Source organism: Natrix helvetica (genome assembly GCF_964273705.1).
Source record: "Natrix helvetica genome assembly, chromosome: 15".
In the NCBI taxonomy this organism is placed as follows: Eukaryota; Metazoa; Chordata; class Lepidosauria; order Squamata; family Natricidae; genus Natrix; species Natrix helvetica.
Genome location: NC_138565.1, coordinates 10,884,059 through 10,905,933, shown reverse-complemented (window position 1 = coordinate 10,905,933; position 21,875 = coordinate 10,884,059). Strand labels below are relative to the sequence as shown.

The 21,875-nt window shown below is 51.5% G+C and overlaps 1 protein-coding gene across 1 annotated transcript; it reads left to right on the top strand.

Annotated features, from left to right (window-relative positions):
* Positions 1 to 3,435: 3,435 nt before the first annotated feature.
* Positions 3,436 to 20,726, top strand: WDR5 (WD repeat domain 5). The gene is made up of 14 exons (XM_081967500.1): positions 3,436 to 3,590; positions 4,396 to 4,532; positions 6,780 to 6,888; positions 8,080 to 8,153; positions 8,807 to 8,896; positions 14,098 to 14,187; positions 15,312 to 15,395; positions 15,513 to 15,568; positions 17,490 to 17,536; positions 17,626 to 17,701; positions 18,399 to 18,432; positions 18,845 to 18,919; positions 19,241 to 19,328; positions 20,111 to 20,726. The coding sequence occupies exons 2-14, from the start codon at positions 4,452 to 4,454 to the stop codon at positions 20,209 to 20,211; spliced, it is 1,005 nt and encodes a 334-aa protein (XP_081823626.1). The 5' UTR covers positions 3,436 to 3,590; positions 4,396 to 4,451; the 3' UTR covers positions 20,212 to 20,726.
* The last annotated feature ends 1,149 nt before the right edge of the window (positions 20,727 to 21,875 follow it).

Here is a 21,875-nt window from a genome sequence, read left to right as displayed (position 1 = left end):
GCGTAGTTCGCTGGCGCGGCCTGGCGCGGCGCTCCGCCAGGCGGGGACTACAAGCCCCAGCCTGCGCGCGCCCCCTTTCTTCGCCGCGCCGCCAACAAAGCGCTCGGCCAGGTCGTCCCCCTCTCGGTGGGGCCCGTTGGGAGAACCTCCGTGTGGGCTCCGTCCCCGCGACCGAGGCGGCCCCGTCGCTCAGCCGGCCCAGGCACCCGCCGGCTCCGTTAGTGCCCTGGGAGCCTCCGCGGTGCAGGCCGGGAAAGGCCTGGCGGAGCCACCCGAAGCGCCTCTCCTGGGGCCCCTCTTTGCCATGGCCCCTCCCGTGCGCAGCCTCGGGGGGGGGGGCTCTGCAGGGGTCCCTGGGTCGGGGGCCCTTCAGGTGGTCCCCGGCTTGACTACTGTAAGCCGCTCCATGTGGGGCTGCCCTTGAGGAGGACCAGGCAGAAGCCTGGACTGGTGCAGAACGCGGCGTCTCCAACAGCCCCGGATGGGCCTGCCTCCGTTTACCCTTGCAAGGCTCCTGCCTTGTGAGGGCCACAGTCGCTGGTTTCATTGTGTGCCTCCAAACTCTACACTGCCGTAGCGCAGGGTTCCTTGAGGGACCTCCTGCCTCCCACAGCATCTGCTCGGCCAAATTGTCCCTGCAAGACTGGCAGCTGCGTGTTCCCACAGGCCTCGGAAGCGAGCCCTCTCTGCAGCAGCCCCTGCTCTGTGGCTCCCCCAGAGATCTGGATGTGCTGCTGTTTAGAATTCTGAAAACCTGGCTCCAGAACTGTACATTCAGGTAGTCCTCATATATTGACTACTTGTCCTGTGACCATTCAAAGTGACAGGGGTCCTGGGTGGTACTTAGGATGGGTCCTGAAAGTTCTGGCTGTCCCAGCAGCCCTTAAATGCCACATGGCTGCAATCTGGGCACCTGGCAGCTGACTTAGAGAAACAACAATTGGCAGCATCTTGAAGTCAGGTGATAGTTATTTGGCACCTTTCCTGCCAGCTTCCCACAAGCAAAGTCAATGGGGAAGGTGGCAAGTCATGGTAGTTACTCTCCCCCACGCACTCATGGTGCTCATGCCATGCTGGCTGCCCGCATGCCCTCCCCATAGGGCCATAGCCACTTACCTACCTGCCAGCCTGCTTGTGAAATACCTGGTCCTTGCTTAACAATGGCAACAGGGTGTCTAGCTTGCTTTGGTAAGTGATGTAAGTGACATCACACTTTACAAATGTACCGCTTAAGGACAAATTCCTCAGAATCATCATTGCTAACCAAGGACTTCTTCAATGACCTTAGCTATAAGGTTAAAATAACCTTGCAAGTCTGAAAGGACTGTTCCCCTCCACCCCACTTTTCACTGAAGTAGGGAGGGTCCCTTCTGACACCCTCCCCTCCTTTGGACTTGTATTTCATTCATCAGATCCTTGTCTAGGCTGTGGCTCTTCCAGTCACCCATAGTTACTTTCACACGCCTTTCACACCCTTGGCTTCATTACATTTTCCTGTTTTTATCATATAATTGTAATAGTAATTACTTTGCTATGAATTGCCCTGAGTTATTGAGTGGCTTACAATTTTAATAAATTATCATTATTGTATACGTGGTACATATTATTGCTGTTCAACCGTTCGGGTCCACCCAGCACTTCTTTATTTCCATAATGGCAATTTCTTCTTGGGAACACTCAGTCACTGTAAAGTAATAAAAATCAAAAGATTGTTCACTCATTCAGTGTAGGATTATTCATAAGAGGAGAAAATGATTGAGTACATGCAGAATTATTACATTAAGTGTAATCATTTGAGGTTGACAGGTGGCTTAAAATTGAATACTTTTAAGTCTTGCTGAGTTAGGGAAACCCAAGGAAGCCCCACAGCACCAGCTGAGCCAAGCACAGGATATGAGAGAATCGGCCCCTGGTAGCCTGACTTGGCTCCTGCCCTAGACAACCCACCATTGCAGAATGCTAGACAGATCATCCTCCACTTAGGACTGTAAGGAAACCTCCCCACTATAATAGTAAGTTGCTGTGGTTGTTAAGTGAATTGCCTGCCTGGTAGCCTCACTCAAGGACCACTGTCACAGCACTCCCAGATGCTAAGCAAAATGAGTAAAAGGCTGGCACCTCCTTTCCCTGTGCAGAACCAGCATTTGGGCCAGAGAAAGGAACCTCGGATCCATGCTTCCTTTCTCCTGCCACAGTGCACCAGGTCCCCTCCCCACCACCACAGGGGTGTAATTTTCCAGCCCCTGGTAGTGGTGGCGTATGGTTTCTTCCTTTCTTCAACTTGTGCCCCTGGGGAGGGGGCACAATCACGCCTGCCCTCCCTGGGCCGGAAAGTCTTTTTAACCTTCTGGCCCAGGGAGGGGAAGAGGCAGAGTGGGCAGGAGAAAGGAAGTGGCTTGTGACCTTCCCTGACAGTCCCTTCATTCATCACCACTGTACTTTCAAAGCACTTGTAAGTCAAGGACTACCTGCGCTTCAAGCTGCCCTTGGAGCCCAATGAACGAGAAGCTTCCTCCGACCCAGAATTTAGCAGAGGGGGCAGCTATGGGCGCTTCTGCTTTGTGAACTACGCGGGTGGCCAGTTTCCTTCTGGGTGTGTTTCAAGTGTTGGTGGTGTACAGCCTTACTTCACACAGTGCCTGGTTTCTTGGGAGACCCCCTGCCGATCTGTTTGGGCAGAGTTTGCAGACTCCGGGTACTTTGGATTAAGCACCTTCATCTCTAGGGACCCACTAAGCACTAAGGCACCGTCTGCGCTGCAGCGCCTGGAAGGAGGATTCTCCTGTTGCTCTATGACGGGTCCCCAAACTTGGCAACTTTAAGACTTGTGGACTTCAACTCCCAGAATTCTCCAGCCTGAGTGGCCCAAGTTTGGGAACCCCTGTGAGCATGAGATCCACCCTTTCAGTCCGTGAGCTGAAACGGTGCGGAGTCGCTCCGGAGTCAAGCGACACTTCAGCGGGATCCACAACGGAGCGAGGCGCATTAATAAACGCACAAGCGCGTGTGTGAAGAGGAGAAGCCTGCCAGTTTGCACTCCTGTGAACCGGCATCTTCTGAACGCTGCTGGTCTCTGCCCGCGATCCTCAGGGCTACTTGCGCGCGATTCCGTTTCAGCGGGAACTGCTCCTGCCGTGCGTGGAGCAAGAACCCCTTTGCCCTCCCCGCCCGGCCTGCAAGCTCCGGCCGTAAAGATTCCGGGAGCGAAGGAGGCCCGAAGCCGCCGCCCCCCGCCCCTCCCTCCGCCAGCGAAAGAAACCGAGCAGCAGGAGGAACCCCTCCCTCCTTTGGCTACGCGCCTGCGCTTCTTGACCCTCTGGGCCCGCCGTAGCCCCGAGAGACGCTTCCGCCCGGCGTGTCCCGGCACGCTTTGCCGGGAGCCTCTGCGCTTGCGCGAACAGGGCAAACGCAAACAGCGGCGTCGCGCCTGCCTCGCCTGACCGCCCGCAGTGCGCCTGCGCGAGGCTTCGCGCGACTTCCCCTCCCTCTTCCCTCCTCCCTCCCTCCCGCCGGGCGGCCCGCAGGGAGGAGGCGGCGGCGGCGGCGGAGCCCGAGGAGCCCGCGAGACCCGCCGCGAAGAAGGCGGCGCGGTGAGTGAGCCGCGCTGGCAAGCGAGCGGACGGGTGTAGTGGGCCGGCCGCAGCCTCCAGGCTCTCAATCCCACGCGGCGGCGCTGGGCGGGCGGTCCGTTTGGGGCCTGGGGAGGCCTCTCCTCGCGCCTCGGCTGCGGCCTCCGCTCCTCCCCAGGAGGCCTCTCTGCCCCCCCGCCCCACCCCCGATGACGCTGCGGGGCTTCCCTGCTCCGGTGACCGTGGAGGGAAATCCCCCCCCAAGAGAGACCCCTCCCCCCCGGCCCTGTCCTCAGGACCCTCCTGCTCCCTCCCCCCCCATGGCACTCCAAGAGGGTGGACCTCAACCCCCATAATCCCCCAACTCTTTGGCTGGGGAATTGTGGGACTGGGAGTCCACCCTCTTCAAGCGCCGTGTTGGAGGGAGGGGGGGGGATTACACTGAGCTGTTCTGCCTCCCTCCTGCTTCACTTTGGGTCCCTCCTGCCACGCCTCCCCTTCCTATCGTTGCAGTAGGGCGGAGGGGGGGCAGTCAATGGCCGCACCGGCCACCTGGGAAAAAGCCTGGCCCTGCACTTGGTTGCCTTGTCCGGACGGGGCTTGCCTTCCAGGGCCACTGATGGGCTTTGTAGGCCTCTGGTTGGCTGGCAGAAGCTCAGCTGCCTTGGGCAGCTTCTTCACAATGTCCTCCCTCCCACCTTATTTCACAGGTGGGTGAAATGCCCCACTGCGCCTTCCCAGCCACGGACACGTTGCTGCTCTCAGGTGCAACGTGTAAGTAAAATGCTCTTTCTTTCTTTCTTTCTCTCTCTCTCTCTGACCCCAGAAAGAGGTGAACCTTCCTTTGAGACCCCCTAATCCTGGCTTCTGCTTCCCACCGTCATGGCTACGGAAGAGAAGAAACCTGATGCGGAGTCAGCCAAACCACAGTCGGCTCCTTCCTCCTCAACCAATCAGAGCAAGGTGAGTGGAAAGCTTCTGGCCCATCTTTCTGGCTGGAAGTCCAAGGAGCGTCAAAACCTGCATTTTGCTGAGAGAATAGCTTGCCTCTCTTCTTGCTTGTAGGATTTAGTTGCTCACAGAACCATCACATCGAAGCATAAACTAAATTTGTGACAGGAGAAGCAGGCTATTGTGCCATCTGTTCCAGCACAGGATAGGTTTGCAATCATTGAATTCGCATATTTATATCCTAGTAACTTTTTGCCAGAACTGTATTGATTTGAGCAACATCAAATAACTTATGTTAACAAATAAATCCAAGATACAAATAAAAATATGGGGAATGCAAAAAATGTTTTACTACAATGTAAATAAAGAGATGGATGCTGAGCATCTGAAAATGTGCCATATATTTAAATATATATACCTTTATTTCTATCTTAACTACTGATCAAACTTTTGAGATACAAGTAGTTCTCAAATTATGATCATTTGCTTAGCAAATGGTACTTAAACTATGAAGGGCCCTTGTCGTTCCAATTCCTATAGGGTCCCTGGTGGTTTTCCACAAGCAAAGTCGATAGGGAAACTGGCAGGAAGTCAGAATCGCACCTTAGCAAGTGCAACTGGGGTGTCTGGAATTGCCAGTGCTAAGTGATATGGTCACATGATGTCACATTTTTTTTTTATTAAAAGAGTTTTGTACAAACAAATTTTCCCCCTTTTCACACCCCCCGCCATACAATGTAAATCTCATACAAATGCTATACCCCCCCAACCCCCCCACAAAAATTCACTTTCAAATATTATACCAAATACTTTGCCCCCTCCCCTCCCCCATCTTAAAATAGATTACTCGTAACCCCTCTCCTCCCAACAAACACAATATAAATTTCTCTTAGATTAATAATAACACATTGATCCCATTTTCTAAGCTAATTTAACATCTATAACTCTTAATATAAATTTCTCCTAGCATAACAATGTTTCGTTAATCCCATCTTCTAATTTATTCATGATGTCACATTTTATGACCGTGTCACTTAACAACTGCCGTCCTGGTCCCAATTGTTGTTGTAAGCCAAGGACTATCTGTATCTGCAATCATTAGAACAAAGCACAACTTAAATAAAACAAAGCACAACTTAAATAAAACAACGCATGTCAACAACCGAGAATAGAGCCAGATACAAATGGATGTTTTCTAGCAATACTTTTATTGCCTGCAATTCTTTTATTCGGAATTCTTCAATTCTCTGCATGAAGTCTGTGCTCCGGAACTGAGCCTCCATCTCCACCTCCAACATTCTGAAGTGTGACTGACTCTAGTATTTTTCTTAAAAAGTTCTTGGAAAGATGCAAACTATATCTGAATAGCCTAGTAAATTCATCTTCATCAGGATGGTAAGATGTTAAAAGAGGAAACCACGCAGTATTGGATTTGTGACAGTCAACAGCTTTGCCAGTTGATCAGAACATACTGTTGCAAAAGAACTTCTGTCTCGGCTCAGACTTAGTTCCGGTCAGTCCAGCTCTGCCTTCCAGCTGCTGTGCTGGGAGGGTACCAATGTCACTGCCTCCCTGCTAGGCAGCCAATGTTGGCCTTTGCAGATACATGGCTTCTGCCCAAAAATCTTCATTTAGTTCTCCAAATGGAGAAACTCTCTTCTAAAAATGGATTTTTAGACGTTTATTAAAACTGTCTTCTAATTGGTGAAGGAGCAGATTTCAAAAGTGACTCGGTACCTGCATTTGCACCCTCTTGTTTTCACATGCTTCTCTGTTAATTTGGTCAATCCTAATAAAAGGATCCTGAAAACCAGTTTGTCGTAGCAGTTAAGGGACTGGATTAGAAGCCAGACCGAGACCGAGTTCTAATCTCTCCTTGGGTGTGGGCCCTGCCTGGATGACTTGAGGCCAGTAGTTTTCTTTCAACCCTCGGGGGGAAAAGCACTGGCAAGCCATTTGAAAGCATTGCAGTAAAACTTCAGGGACTTTTCTTTGTGGTCACAAGGCTGATGCGATGGGCCATGAAATAATAGATCTCCCAATTATTGTTTTATTGGGATTGTTTGGGCTCCCTGAAGCCAAGGCAGCCATCCTGCAGAGCTCTCTGCCAAGGCCCCAGTTCCTCTGCTGCCTGGAGGGAGGTACAAAGGGCTTGGGAGAATCCTGGCAAGTGGTGGCCAAAGAACTGCGTAGCCCCTGCTTGGCCGTGTGTAAAGAGGACAAGTTGTTTCTTGACCTAACATGACTTTATTTTGCCAGCCTGCACCTGTGAAACCCAACTATGCCCTGAAGTTCACACTGGCAGGACACACCAAAGCCGTCTCCTCCGTAAAATTCAGTCCCAATGGGGAGTGGCTGGCTAGCTCTTGTAAGTATCCTGCGGTCCCCTTCTTTTCTTTCTACAGCCTGTAATCCCAGTGAAAGGAACTAAAATTAAAATGGTTATTTTAAAGTGGAAGCCAAGTGGGTGGGGTTTGGTTTTTTTACATGTATGGATATTTGTGTCACAGAGTGGAGGCTTCCTTCTGAGAGGTTGTTATTCAGAAGCCCCCCAGTGTCCTTGGAGATGGAAGGACGGGGCTTTTGACTGGGGGGGCTCCAGAGAAGGCAGTTTGCCTTTGGTCCTGGTTGTTCCAAAGGTGCTTTTGCAGGAGGCAACTGGTTTTTTTGTTTTGCTTCTCACCCAAGAAGCTTCTTCAGCTCTGATAGGATAGTGGGGAATGAAGCACCTGTCAGAGATGAAGAAGCTTCTTGGATGAGGAGCGAAACGTCTTCAACAGAAAAAGCAAAAACAAAGTCCAGTTGCCTAGAAAAGCACCTCTGGGACAACCATGACCGGGAGGACTGAGAATCTCCACAGACTATCAGTTCCTGTTGTGTCCCCATCAGACCTTTTGCGATTTTCACTGCAGTTGAAGCAGCTGGTAGCATCATTCGTCACCTGTGCTTTCTTTTGACTTATACATGCCTTTTTAACTTAAGAAAAATTGTTCTTGATACAGCGGGCGATCGCTTCATTTCAGAACATCTGTAAAACTGGCAGAATTGGGATTTCTTAAGGCTGTTAATATGCTCACGGTTGCATCAGGGAAAGCTATGTTTTTGCACAACGTACTCTGGTTTTCCATCATCTGGACTGGGCAGAGGCGAGCGGGAGCCCCGGAGCTTTGGAATTTTTTATCACAGCTCATTCTGAATGGATTTGTGAATGAAGATGAAAGTGTCTTTGTTCACAGTATTTGATGGCTGGCCCTGCTGGCTGGACTCCCTTGCAGTGCTCAGCCTCTCTCCTCATCCCAGGGGGAAAGCCCGGCCTTCTCCAACTCTCACAGGGTTAATTGTCCGCCAGTTGCCAAGAACCCACATGTCAATCATGCGACTGCAGGTAACACTCTGAGGACCACTACCTGTCAGAAGTACCCCCTTTGCAGCACCATCGTAACTTCAAAGGATTAAACAACATTAGATGAGATCTACTTGCTTTTGCAGCAAACAAAATTATGGGTGGCAAACTGACTTTTATCATCATTTTCACTTTTTTTCCTTCCTTTTTTTTCAGCGGCTGATAAGCTGATTAAAATTTGGGGTGCTTACGATGGCAAGTTTGAAAAAACAATGTCTGGACATAAACTGGTAAGTATGATACATGGAATGAGAGTCCGATGCTCCTTGTAAATTTAACTGAGATGGTCCCAAGATACAGGATCCCCTTTCTTGGCAGACTCCTTCCCAAGGAGGCATTGTAATAAGCCATGAGAAGGAAGTTACGGCCTGGCATCACTGACTTGGCCTCTCAGTCGTAATGTTTGACGGGTCATACTTTGGGGACAAAAAGCATAAAGGGAAGAGAGATTTCTAGACTAAACAATGTTTGACCATAAACGGGGAGACAGATTTTGAAAGCACTTCCTAAACCTCTACTGAGGAGTAGTTGGACACATCAGGAGTTGTATCAAGTGAAGCATTTGCTGGAGGAGTCTGCTGTCATCCTTCTGGGTATGGAAAGATACACCTGTGCATCCTGAACGAGGGCTTTTCCAGGCCAATTCTTTGTGAGGTCCATGTAGGTGTTATAAAAGAGATGATTATTGCTCTCTCTGCAATTTTGTTTTAAGCTTCCAAATGTCATTTGCAGCCCTGAGGCTTCCTAGCAGTCTGACTTCTCATGAGCGTCTCCTGATCAACCAGGGCAGTTGGTAGTGCCAGCTGCTGGGGAGGGACGAGGTTTCCCAAACTTTGGGTGAAGAAGAAATCATTGCAGAGGCATTTTTTTTCCTGTTTTGCAGGGGATCTCGGATGTTGCTTGGTCATCTGATTCTAATCTTCTTGTCTCTGCCTCCGATGACAAGACTCTCAAAATTTGGGACGTCAGCTCGGTAAGAAGTTACTGGTTGTGTGATTTCAATGCCCAAAAACTTTAGAGAGACACTTCATACCACGTCTGACATACGCCCTGATCCAAAAAGTCCCTCTTTTTTTCCAATCGGGCTTAATTGCAGTCCCTAATTGTCTCTTTGCCTTAATATATAACCTGAAGGGAGTTTCTTGTGGCAGTTCCAGGATCCGTTAACCTTTACTAAGAGAAAGAGAGTTACGATGTAACATCAATACCTGGGAAAATCCTAAAAAAGATAATCAATCAGCATCAATTTGTGAGCACCTAGAAATCAATAATGAAGCCAGCATGGATTTGTTAAAAACAGATCGTGCTCAACAAACCTTAAATTCTTCTTTGACAAAGTGACTAAGAACCCAAGAAATGCTGTGAACACAGAGTGCATTTGTAGCCTTTGACAAAGGAGATCACAACCTGTTTCTTGGCAAGATAGAAAACAGGACCACGAGATAAATTCACTCAGCGTGGAGTCCTTAATGAGACTACATCTACATGGAGGGAAGTAGGCAGTGGGTTACCTCAAGGTTCTGTCCTGTGCCCAGTACTCTTCAACTTCTAGATGAAGGGGTAGACGGGGGGGCTCATCCGATTTGCAGGCGATAGCAAGTTGAGGGGATTTGCTAACACTTTGGAAGTCAAGATTCAGAATGATTTTGACAGAATTAAGGGTTGGGCCGTATTCAAAAGATTCCATCCTTCACTGGCAGGAAAAATAAGGTCTTGCACTTAGGAACGACCAGGTGAACAGGTACGCAACAGGAGGTACCTGGCTCAATTAACTGTGAGAGGGATCTAGTAAATGTTAAGTATGAATTAGCAGTGGGCAGCAGCTGCCAAAACAGCCAGTGCAGTCCTAGATTGAATCAACGGAGGGAGACCATCAAGATCACGGGAAATCAGCACCGCTTTATACTGCACTGATCCAATTCTGGTCACCACAATAGAAAGTGCAGAGAAGAGCAACGAAGAGAATTAGGGGTCTGGAGGCTAAACCACACGATGAATGTCTAGACTGTTGAGAAGGATTAGGGCGACATGATAGATGCCTCCCACTATTTGAAGGGCTTTTACAGAGAAGGGGGGATTGACTTATTCTGCAAAGCACCTCAGGGCAAAACAAGAAGCTAGAGACCAACCTGGAACTAAGGAGAAACGGCCTGACAGAATAATTAATCCATGGGACAACTTCTGGAGTTGTAGATGCTCCATTGCTGGAGGCTTTTATGAACCATTTGTCTGAGATATTTGAGGGAAACTGCTGGAGTGACCAGAAGAGAGAAGATCAGAAATGAGACCATAAGAATTGGCAAAGGATCAAAGCTTAAATTACCGTATTTTTCAGAGTATAAGACGCACCAAGGTTTTGAAGAGGCAAATTTTTTAAAAAAGTTTTTGTACTCTGCAAACCTCCCAAAAACAGCCCGTTTTTTTTCCAAATAGCCTTTAGGGGGCTAGCAGAGTGCTCCCGGGAGTGCCCCCCCCAAAACAAGCAAAAATGGCCCCGTTTTTTGTCAAAAGATTTGCATGCATAACCTTTAGGAGGCTTATAGAATACTCCGGGGGGGGGCAAAATTGAGCAAAAAACAGCCCATTTTTCACTCATTTCTGCCCTCCCCAGCCCTCGGGGGCTTTCTGAAAGCCTTCTACAGGCTCTGCACAGCCATTTTGGTGAAGGGGGGCTTTTGGGAGACAAAAAAAATGCTATATTCAGTGTATAAGACGCACCCAGATTTTCAGCCTCTTTTGAGGGAAAAAGGTGTGTCTTATACTCTGAAAAATACGGTATATACAAAAACAGCCAATAAAGTGATTTGCTGACCTGGAGAGGATGTCTTGGGGTTCCACACCATACAAGGCCTATATAAGATGGGAGAAGGTCAAAGGCAACATCCAGGACACAGCACCACAGCAGCAGTTAACCAAGGTTGGGCCCACAGAAGAACAAGAGCTAGAACTTTGTATCTCCCTTGACACCTGAAGTTGTAAAAGGAGAAGGAGAAGACGGAAGGAAGGAAGGAAGAGAAAGAAGAAGAAGGGAAAGAAAGGAAAGAGAAGGAAGAGAGAAAGAAAGAAGGAAAAGAAAGAAAAATATAAAGTGTCTTGCCTTGGACAGGGAATTCTGTTGAGGTCCCTTCCAGCCTTTTTATTTATTTATTTGTTTGTTTGTTTGTTTATTTGTTTATTTATTTATTTATTTATTTATTTATTTATTTATTTATTTATTTATTTATTTGACTTCTAGACCGCCCCCTCTCCCCAAGGGGACTCGGGGCGGTGTACAGGTACAAATTAAAACCATACAGTCAATAATACAAATAACTAAAATCGAATTGAATACACCCCTGTACAAATTTATAAAAATTAAAAACTTAACCTTAAAACCAAATCACAAAATTTAAAAATACAAACTGAGGTGGGAAAGCTGGAATTAGGCCAGGCCGGCTAGATGAAACAAGTGGATTTTGAGTTTCTGGCGGAAGGAGCGGAGGTCCGTGGTCGTTCTAATGTCACGGGGAAGGTCATTCCAGAGGGTCGGGCCCGCCACAAAGAAGGCCCTTCCCCTGGGCACCGCCCGCTGACACAGCCTAGTGGACGGCACCCGGAGAAGTCCCTCTCTGTATGAGCGAGTCGGCCGAAGGGATGTGAGGGGCAGGTTATGATCTCGCAAATAACTAGGTCCTGTGCCATGGAGTGCTTTGAAGATGATAATCAACACCTTGAAACGCACCCGAAAAGCCACAGGCAGCCAGTGCAGCCCGCGCAGGAGAGGTGTTACGTGGGAGTATCTAGAGACTCCCAGAACCGCCCGCGCGGCCGCATTCTGAACCAACTGCAGCCTTCGGGCGCATCTCGAGGGGAGCCCCATGTAGAGAGCGTTGCAGTAGTCTAGCCGGGACGTCACAAGTGCATGAGTGACTGTGCGAAGGGCGTCCCGGTCCAATAGGGGACGCAACTGGTGCACCAGGCGAACCTGGTGAAACGCCCCCCTTGCCACGGCTGTCACATGGTCGTCCATTGACAGCCTGGCATCTAGAAGGACGCCCAAATTGCGTACCCGATCCACGGGGGCCAGATGTTCACCCCCAATGGCCAGTGATGGAATCAGCTGGTTGAACTGGGGCGCCGGTAGCCACAGCCACTCGTCTTGGATGGGTTGAGCTTGAGTCTTATGATTGAGCTTATGATTCTATGTTGTCCAGGACAGCTTTTTTTCCCATGGAGGAAGAGGAAGGCAGCTCAGACTGTATGTCAGCTGGATAAGATTTGGGTGCTGGCAGAAGAGTTTAGAGATGCAAATGGATCCTGTTCTTCTGGCAGTTCTAAAGTAGCGTCTGTTGGTGACTCCCCTTGATCTTGAGGCTTAGCTTGGCTTCTGTCAATGTGGCCTCTGATTGCCTTGGCTTTTGGCTCAGGTTGTCACCCACCGAGAAACCCAGATCCTTTTTGCCCATACAGTGGCCCAGAATGGTTCTCTGTCTCTGGGCCTTTGATTTCTCCCACCCAAACGTAGGACGTCTCTGTCACTTATTCCCGCTTGTCCCGTTCTTCTGGAAGAGTGCTACCCTCCAAGGATATTTGGTGAACTCTTGTGGAAGGAATTGGTAAGCCTGTTGGACACGCAGGCCCTGGAGGGACGTCCTGCCCTTCCCCACTCCCCCCTGAGCGTGCCCCATTCCTCCCACCAGAAGCAGCCTTTGAAGGGCTTTTGTGGGATGTGATGGTGCTGCCAGCGGTGCAATCAACTCAGGGCAGTCTGGCTCAGTTCACAACTCTTGAATTGTTTTTCAGCACTTGACCAGAGTTATGCAGCAAGGAGAAAATGTATTTTGTTTTGACATCACTCTGGGTGAGCAGAGGCAGAATGAGTGATGGTTACAATCAGGGGAACAGCTCATCCTCAGAGGTTGTGGGTGCTTCATCACTGGAAGCTTTTAAGAGGAGACTGGGCAGCCATTTGTCCGGCATGGGATCAGGTCTCCTGCTCTGGCAGCGGTTTGGACTAGAAGACCCTGTTGTTCGGTTATTTTTCTGTATTTTGGCAAAAATGAAAGGTACAGAGCCTTTGGAATTATTTTTCCTGGGTGAAAAGGACAGAGCGGGTGCAGATATTTAATTGCCATGGCTGGTCTTTGACCACTTCCCTGTCTGAAAATTTTGAATGTGATTCTGTTCCTTACACCAGGTAGGGTTCCAACAATGTGGCACTAATGCTTGTCCCGTGAAGAGAAGAACAAGGCAGAGGTAGTGGGAGAGAAAAGGAAGGACTGGTGATGCCAGGGTGGTATTCAGGAGGCGGGCATCTTGCTTACTTGCTTGCCCAGCCAGCCGGTAGTCCTGATGCTGCCTGGTTAGAGCAGCCTGTCTGCCTAGCTCTGAGCAGGCTTGTCCGGAAGGGCAGCCTCCTTCCAGGAAGAGAAGAGAAGAGAATCCTTTATTGGCCAAGGCTGATTGGACACACAAGGAATTCGTCTTGGGTGCATAAGTTCTCAGTGTACATAAAAGCTATAAGTGATAAATCATGACCATAGTCGTCATAAAATACATCCATCATAAATCATAGGATATAGCACTTAGTGACAGTCATGGGATACTAAATAAGCAATCAACATAAATCATACTAGGAAATTAAATAAAACAATATAGATCGTAAAGAAACAAAGTTAGAGTCGTAAGTAAAAAAGGAGATAGGCGATAGGAAAGATGGGAAGAGGAATATTAATACAGCCTTACTAAATAGTTTTGACAGTGTTATGGGAATTAGTTGTTTAGCAGAGTGACGGCATGTGGGGGGGAAACTGTCCTTGTGTCTGGTTGTTCTGGTGTGCAGAAGGTGGTTTTGAGGGTAGAGGAAATGGCAACTTCTGTGAAGAAAAGATGCCTGTCCAAAGCCCAGGTCAAGGTTTTATGTGCCAGTTGCAAAGTAGGGAGGGAGGGAGGCCTTTCCCTTCTCCCCTGCATCAGGAGTGAAATTTGGGCAGGACTGGATGCCTTTCCTCCCCCCCCCCCCCCCCCCGGAGCTCTGACAAAAGTGTTTCTCCAGCCTCCTTCCAGCCTCACATGGTATCACCTGAGTCCCTTTTGTTCTTTCTGCAAAGTGCATCTCTCTCTCTCTCTCTCTCTCTCTCTCTCTCTCTCTCTCTCTCTCTCTCTCTCTCTCTCTCTCTCTCTCTCTCATTGTAGGGCAAATGCTTAAAGACCCTGAAGGGGCACAGCAACTACGTCTTCTGCTGCAATTTCAACCCTCAGTCAAACCTCATCGTCTCAGGATCGGTAAGCATCATCTGGCTGGGCAAGGCTTGCTCCCATTTTAGGCAGAAATGCCCCGGGGGCTCTCGGGACCTGTGGCCAGATGGGCTTCCTTGCCTTTCTAGAGCTGCAGCTCTGCCTTCGGAGCCCCCAAAGCGTAGCCCTGCCCGCCCCCCCCCCATGCCCCTGGATCCCCCTGGGCCAAGGAGAACCCCCTGGTTTCCAGCCTTCTGTTGCAGGATGAGGGTCTCCTGGGAGTTTTAGCATCCTCTCTCTTCCTTTTTTTTCTCTATAGGGGATAAAATCTTAATAATTAGATGTATCATATATAGACAAATAGTGTGGGAGATATCAGATGAGCTATTTTTACAGCAAAATAACCTTTTTCTAAATACTCCCATTATTTTCTACCTTATTCTGCTAGAATTTTGATTATCCCTTTTTTTATTTTCCTGAAAATTATAGCTCAAATATTCACTAGTTATAGCCCCCCTTTCCCATTTAGCCGGCAGCCATTTCATGCAGAGAAATTAAGTCTTTCCATGCGAGTCTCTTCCTCCACAGAGGGGCTGGTTTTTTTTTTGGCATTTTCAATTAGTTTCTCCCCCCACCCCCCATGAATGCTACTGGAAGGGATCCAGAGGGTGACCTGGGGGCAAGAGGAAAGGCTTCACAAGCCCCATCAGTCCTTTGAGCCATGGGAAAAGTCTGTAGAAAATGGAGGCACTCTGGGCGCCCCAAGTCACAAACAGTTGCTTTCAGGGGCTCCATAGATGGGCACGGGAACAATGAGAATATATTTGCTGATCAAAACTCCACATTGGTGACAGGAAGGGCATGTGGCCAGTAAACACTCTGCTAGCTCCATTCAGTTGCCCAGACTCCAGTCCTCAAGGGATTATGGGGTCGTTAAATGAGGATGACAGCAGGGCCCTGGAAAGGACCCCCTGGAAGCTGAGCTCCACCGCAGGGGAGAAAGTTTCTGGTTCTTTTCTGCAGCCGCTCAAGAGGGATGATTTGGAGCCTCTTTCTGGGGGTGGGGGTGGGGGTGGGGGAGAGACAGGCTTCCCCTCAGAGCAGGAAGTGCTCCCCATCCGAAGCAGAAGCCCTTGGGGTGTTTCTGACTCCCTCCTCTGCTTCCTTTCCAGTTTGACGAAAGCGTCAGGATCTGGGATGTCAAAACGGGGAAGTGCCTGAAAACGCTGCCAGCCCACTCGGACCCCGTTTCTGCCGTAGGTTCTCTTGGGGGGAAGGGGGCCAAGGTTCCCCAGGAGGGCCTTCCTCCGTGGGGCGGAAGAGGGGGGAGGGCCCCAGAGCCCCCAAATAGCAGGGACTCTTCTCGCCTTCAGGTGCATTTTAACCGCGATGGCTCCCTGATCGTGTCCAGCAGCTACGATGGTCTCTGGTGAGTAGAGGGCAAGGCCTGGGGCACTGAGCCAAGACTGCCTGGCTGGGCAAAGCAGCCTCTGCAAGCTGTTCTTCCCCTGGGACACGGGGCACGGCGGAGCTGGCCTGGAGGAGGGAGGGAGGGAGGGCGCATGACCCCTGAATCAACACGGACCTGACCTGGGGAGGGAGCGTCTATTGGGAGGGGAAGTCCTTCCGGCTTTTGGTTTGTCTTCCTCCTCCCACTTGGCTCTCCCACTCTGGGCTGCTACCCTGGTGGAAAACAAAGCCTTGGCCGTGTGGGAGAGGGGTTGCATGTCCTCCCGGCCCCTGAAGAGCAGCTAGCCAGGCCGGAGAGAGGATGTTTAGGGCAGAGTGGTGGTTCCTCCCCGCCCCCCCAGGATGGATCCTATTCTTGCCCTGACCCTCTTGCCAGCATCTCCCAGCACACCATGGCTTCCCTTCCCTCTCCCTTTTTCTCATTCGTTTCTGAGATCCTGTGGGGAGGGGACCCTCAAAGGAAAGCACAGCACCAGGGCTCCATTATGGTAGAGAAAACTTTAATTTGAGGAGGTCTCTTCACCTGAGGCCGAGGAGAGGAGAGTGGTGCAGAGATGGATATGTTGAGATAGCCAAAAGCCCTGCAGGGAACTAAGAGGAGCATGGAAGGACCAGCCTTGCGCCATGAAAGCCCATGGATTGGGGGAGCCGTCCTGCTCCCTGGAGCAGCCTGCAAAGCCAGAGAAGCTGGCAGCAGCTGGGCCTCCTGCCCTGGGAAGAGAGAGACGTGGGAGGAGGGATGGTTTCTCACAGCTTCCGGGGTGTGAGTCGGGGCATCCTGGGAGCCAGGGCAGAGGAGCGGCTGGAGAGCATCCTGGAGGATGCTTTGTTCAGTGGGCCACCCGTTTTCTCGTGGACGGCCAGTGGTCTGTGGTGGAAGGAAGGAGGAGACCTTGGGGGAGGCGGGCAGGGGGCCGAAACATTTCAAAGTTCCGAGAAACGAGGCAGCGTCCAGGAGGGGCTCCGGCAGGTGCCTCCCTTGAGTCAGCGAGCGAAGTGGACAGTCCCCCCGGGGTCTCTCCTCAGCTCCCACACCAGCAGCCCTGGCCTTCCTGTGGCCTGCCTTTCCTGCTCTGGCCTGTCTCGTGGGGCTGGGGGCTGTGGAGGGAAGAGGGGACGCTGCCATTGTTGGATGGCAAATGATGTGTCCGTTGTGTCGTCCCCCACCCCAATTCCCAATCCTGGGCTGGAAGCTTGAAAAATCAGAATCTCGGCACCACCAAAAATCATTGTAGCCATTGAGCCTCCTGATGGACTCCATGCCTCTTCTTCCTCCTCCTCCTCCTCCTCCATGCCTAGTGGGATGAGTGGCGGTCAGGCCCCACTGAAGCCTGGTTTCGCCGGAGGAAAACCCAGAGGGTCTTAGGGGAGCACCGCCTGTTACTGGCCTCCTCCCCTCCCTCAGCATCCGCCTGCCTGGGCCCCTCCCTCCCTCCCTCCCCTGGCCCCTCTGCCTCCTTTTGAGCTCAGCCCCCCCCTAATCGCCCCAGCCCCCCCCTTCCCCCCCTCGGCTTAGCTACCTTCTGGCCTGCATGGCTCCTGGTTCCCATTTCAGAATAAAAGTGTTTATGGAGGGAAATTCTGAAAGCTTACTCTTAAAAAAAAGACAAAAGATATTCCCGAGCCCTTTGCTCTAAAACGTGCCCGTCCTGAGGAGCAGTTTGTGGAGCAGCCCCTGGCCCAGATGTTGCTTGCAGGAGACGCCTGCGTTTCCTGCTGAGCCAAATGAAATGATGCTACCAGAGTCTATTCCATTTCTGTTCAGGCTGCCCTGGCTGTGCTGTGTGTGTGTTTGTGTGTGTGGTCCATGCATCTCCCTCTCTCCCCCCCCCCCACCCCAAACTCTCTGCCTGACTAACATGACTCCCTTGGCATTGCAGCCGGATCTGGGACACGGCTTCTGGCCAGTGCTTGAAAACGTTGATTGGTGAGTTGGCTCCCCTCCAAGAGGAATTGGCTGAAGCAAATCCTCACGTGGGGCTGAGACACAGGCCTTTCTTTCATTCTCTCTTTCAGATGACGACAATCCCCCCGTGTCATTTGTGAAATTCTCTCCCAACGGCAAATATATTCTAGCAGCCACTCTGGATAAGTAAGAGCCAAAGAATTCTGGTTTTCCAAAGAAAATGGCTGGAGGGAGGAGGGAGAGGCTGACCGAGGCGATGGGAGGAAGGTCCCACTGGGCTACTAGCCCTGGAGAGGTCTGGACCAGCCGGGCTCTTCGATTTCCTCCGCTAGGCGTGGAAAAGAGGGAAGCCCAGTTGCCCCCGAAACCTCCAAAATCTTTTGCCAAACTGTAATTACAAAGGTGTCAGAAAGGAAACCATTTTAAATGCATGGCTGGAGAATAATCTTTTCTAAAATGGCTTCAACTTTTCCCCCTGGTCCTCCTTGAGGAGCAGCCCCTGGCCCAAACCGCCCCACGGGCCACAAAGATGCAATTTGGTGAGAACTCCCGGCTTCATTTCCCCTTTTATTTTTACAAGGGCTCTTTATTTAGCTTCCACTTCCATTCAGGAGTAGCAGCCTAGGAGCCTCCAAAGTGTGAAAGGGGTTGGGAAAGAATAAACTCCCCCCAAAATTAAATATTTGGGTGTGGTTTTAAAAGTCTTTCAAGAAGGGGAAAAACAGATGATGTGAACAAACAGGGAAGAAAGCGAGAGGAATATTCCCTTCCGGGCTGGTGGGGAGCAAAGGAAGATGGGCCCCAAGAGAGCTGGAGGTCGGGGGGGGCGGTTGGGGGTGTCATTCTGTGGGTCTTTCTAACCAGAGTGTTTCCTTCCCTCCAGCACTCTCAAACTTTGGGACTACAGCAAAGGGAAGGTGAGTGGCTGTGTTTAACCCCAAAGATACTCCCATAAACCCCTGGGAGGCTTAGTTAGCCTCAGGCCCTCGAGCGGCTCTCCCTTCAGCCTGAGGGATCCATTAACCACACCGGCTGCTGGCTTCGTTCCTTGCTGTCCTCCCGCAGCAGAAGCTTAATTCAAACAGTAATTTGAAATGGATGCAGCTTGGCAAATAGCCTCCAGTCTCTGAATATTCCCAGGCCACTAAAATTCAGGAGGGTGCAGAGTTGAGGAGGGTGCAGGCGTGATATCTGGGGAGAGGTTTCCTCTTTGTCCAGAGGGAAAGTCTGGCTTTGCAAGTAAGAGGGAGGACCCACACATGGTCTTCCCCTGCCTGGACTCTCCTGCTGAGGTGTGATAGGTGGCTCTGTGGCCTTCCTGTTTTCCAGTGCCTCAAGACCTACACGGGTCACAAGAATGAGAAGTATTGCATCTTTGCCAACTTTTCAGTTACTGGCGGAAAGGTGAGCATCTCTTTTCTGAGTTACAGCGGGGGGGGGGAGGGGGAACCCATGACTGCCAGCTGGGTGCAAATGCCATCTGAATTGAAAGTGAACCGGCAGCATTCAAATTCAGGGCCAGGGCCTGGATGAGGGGACGAGGTCTGTCCTGGGAGCAGGATCCAAACTCGACTTCATTGGGTTTGACCTCAGAGGGCCGGGTGGGGTGTGTGGCCAGCCCGTCCCTTGTGTCGGGGGGAGGAGAGGGAGAAGCGGCCCACCTGTCGAGACCTTCCCCTGGGCCCAGCCGGGCTCAGTCCTTCTGAGCGCCTTCCCTCCCTTCAGTGGATCGTGTCCGGCTCGGAGGACAACCTGGTGTACATTTGGAACCTCCAAACGAAGGAGATTGTACAGAAGCTCCAAGGGCACACAGGTAGGAACGCTCGGGCTGCCTGCAAAGCGGCTGGGGAGTCGGCTTCCTCCTGATGCGATGGGGCTGCCCAAGGCACCCACCCCCGGCTGTCAGCACCTGGCCTGAAACAGCTGCGGCTTTCGGAAGGGGGGGGTTGGCTTTGGGTCAAGCACAAACTTCCTTCCCTTTGGACCTGGAACTTTGGGGGCCCAACCCTGCAATCCGGCCACTATTTGCCCCCGGATTCCCTCCCACCAGCAGGGATCCGCCTTCCACCCTGGAGGGAGAGGATGCAGGGCCTCAATGGGCTTGGCTTCTCCCTGACATAAAGCTGCAAACAACCAAGGGGGGGGGGTATTGATCCTGGCGCTGGGTGGGAACGTTGGGGGCTTCTGCTTGAAGTACTTGTGCCTCCTCCCGCCCCCGGACCCAGGACTCTTGGCACGTGGTGGCGTTTAGAGTCACTGCTACTAAAGAATGAGATGGTGCCATCGGGGTTTCTTGACATAGGAACATAGGAATACAAGCCCTCTGGCCACAAAATAACCCACTTGCGACTCTCCGGTTGCAACTGCTGGTCTTTGCCAGACTTGCTCCTTGGTGGCTGTCCAGCCCCCCTCCCCTTCCCTGGCCTGGGGGAGACTGGGGAGAAGTGCCTGCAGGATGCAGGGAAAGGTTCCCCCACTGGCAAAGCTGCCACGTGGTTCTCCCCCCCCCCAGCCGGGGCCCCTGGCTTCCCACGAGGAGGCAGGCGGGTGCTGGCTGGTAACGACGGGCATCTTGGTGTCCCTCTTTCCCAACAGACGTTGTGATCTCCACGGCTTGCCATCCGACCGAGAACATCATTGCCTCCGCAGCCCTAGAGAACGACAAAACGATTAAACTTTGGAAGAGTGACTGTTAAGTGCCCTGGGCACCGGCATCACGCGGAGACTGTTGGGGTGGTGTCGATAAAATCGGAGGGTATTTCGTGTTTGTGTTTTTTAAAAAAGAAAGGGGAAAAAAAAACCAACCCACATTTCAGCCGCATTAGCAGGAAATCGGGAGCGACGTTAAGAGGGGCGGCCTTGGCCGACGGAGAACGGAAGCGCCCTTTCCCTTGGCCTGACCCTCGTGTGGGGAGCTTTCTCAGACTCAGGCAGTCGTCCCTTCTTGGAGTGGGGGCTGTTCAGTCCTGTCTCCCCCCCAGAAAGAATCTTTTTACAGTTGTGATTTAAGACCACCTCAGGGCCCCTTCAGCGGAGGAGCTCGGGGGCTCCCAAGAGGCCTCCCCAGTGAAGACGGAAGAATTGTCTCAGTGCGACCAAATCGATGTTTCCCTTTCCCTGCCCGCTTTCCCAGAGCCTCCCCTCCCCTCCTGCCGCCTGCTCTGGTGGATGCTATTGCGGTGGAAATCTTCCAAGGCTCCCTCCCCCCCCCCCCCCAAAAGGAAAAAGAACCAGCTCTTGTGACCCCTTTTTTTGTTTTGTTTTTACTTTTTAAAACCATTCTGGCAAATTTCACAATATGTGTACAGTTACCTAAGTGTAAAGAATTTTTTTATCTGGAAAAATTTCTCTGTATGGACTTGTATTGCTTAATAGTATGACTGTACCTTTCCTGGCGTCGACCCTTCTTCTTCTTCCTCCTCTTCCTCTCTCTCGGTGCTGCTCTTGGCGCCCTGCGCGTCCCGGACGCTGGTCGCACGTTCAGCAGAATAAAAAGTGGGATTTCAAGTGGTTGACGGCAGGATCGGCTGCCTGGCGTGAATGCTTTCAGGGGGGCATCCAAGACGCTCGGGTGAACAAGGCTGGAGGCTAAACCATATGAAGAACGGCTGCAGGTCTTGGGCCTGGCTGCCGTAGGGAAAAGAAGGACTAGGGGGGGACATGACAGCAGCCGCCACCCAGTGTTTGAGGGGCTGCCACGAAGAAGTGGAGGGGAGAAGGCGTTCTCCAAAGCAGCAGAAGGCAGGAGGAGAAGCCATGGATGGAAACCAGCCAAAGAGAGACGCAACCTGGCTTAAGAGTGGAGACAATTAACCCCTGGAACAGAAGTTGCCTCCAGAAATCAGGGGTGCTCCATCGCTGGAAGATTTTAAGAAGGGACAGGACAGTCACTTGGGTGTCAAAGTTCATCACAGTGGCATCACGTGATGCTTCAGGAGTCCCCCACCCGCCCACCCTTCGCTAAATCGGACGTGGGCATGGCTGGCACAGGATCCACCCGGCTTGTGGCCCAGAGTTTTACAGCCTTTCTATCAGGTGGCTGGACTAGAAGACCTCCAAGGTCCCTTCCAGCTGCATTCTATTCTAAGGCACCCATGGAGCCTGCCCAAGGAGGGCTCAGGGCCCAGTGGGGGCACCCAGGGAATTAGTCTCTGCTCTCCCCCTACAGAAAGCCCCTCACCCTGGGAATGTTGGCCAAGAAGGCTGTGAAGTGGGTGACAACTCAAAGCAGCTGCCCTGCTTGGAGCACCAGTGGCCTGGCCTGCCCCCACCCCCAATTTCAGCCCCCCTCCTTGGGCCCAGGGGGAGAGGGGCGATCCTGGTGCTGAGGCAGGGGCTTTGTTCCCTCCTGTGGGAAGAG

Coding starts and splice junctions, on each gene's coding strand:
- WDR5 (XM_081967500.1), top strand. CDS start 4,452: ATGGCTACGGAAGAGAAGAAACCTGATGCGGAGTCAGCCAAACCACAG. Junction 6,889..8,079: donor GGAGTGGCTGGCTAGCTCTT/GTAAGTATCCTG, acceptor CTTTTTTTTCAG/CGGCTGATAAGCTGATTAAA. Junction 15,569..17,489: donor AGCAGCTACGATGGTCTCTG/GTGAGTAGAGGG, acceptor TTGGCATTGCAG/CCGGATCTGGGACACGGCTT.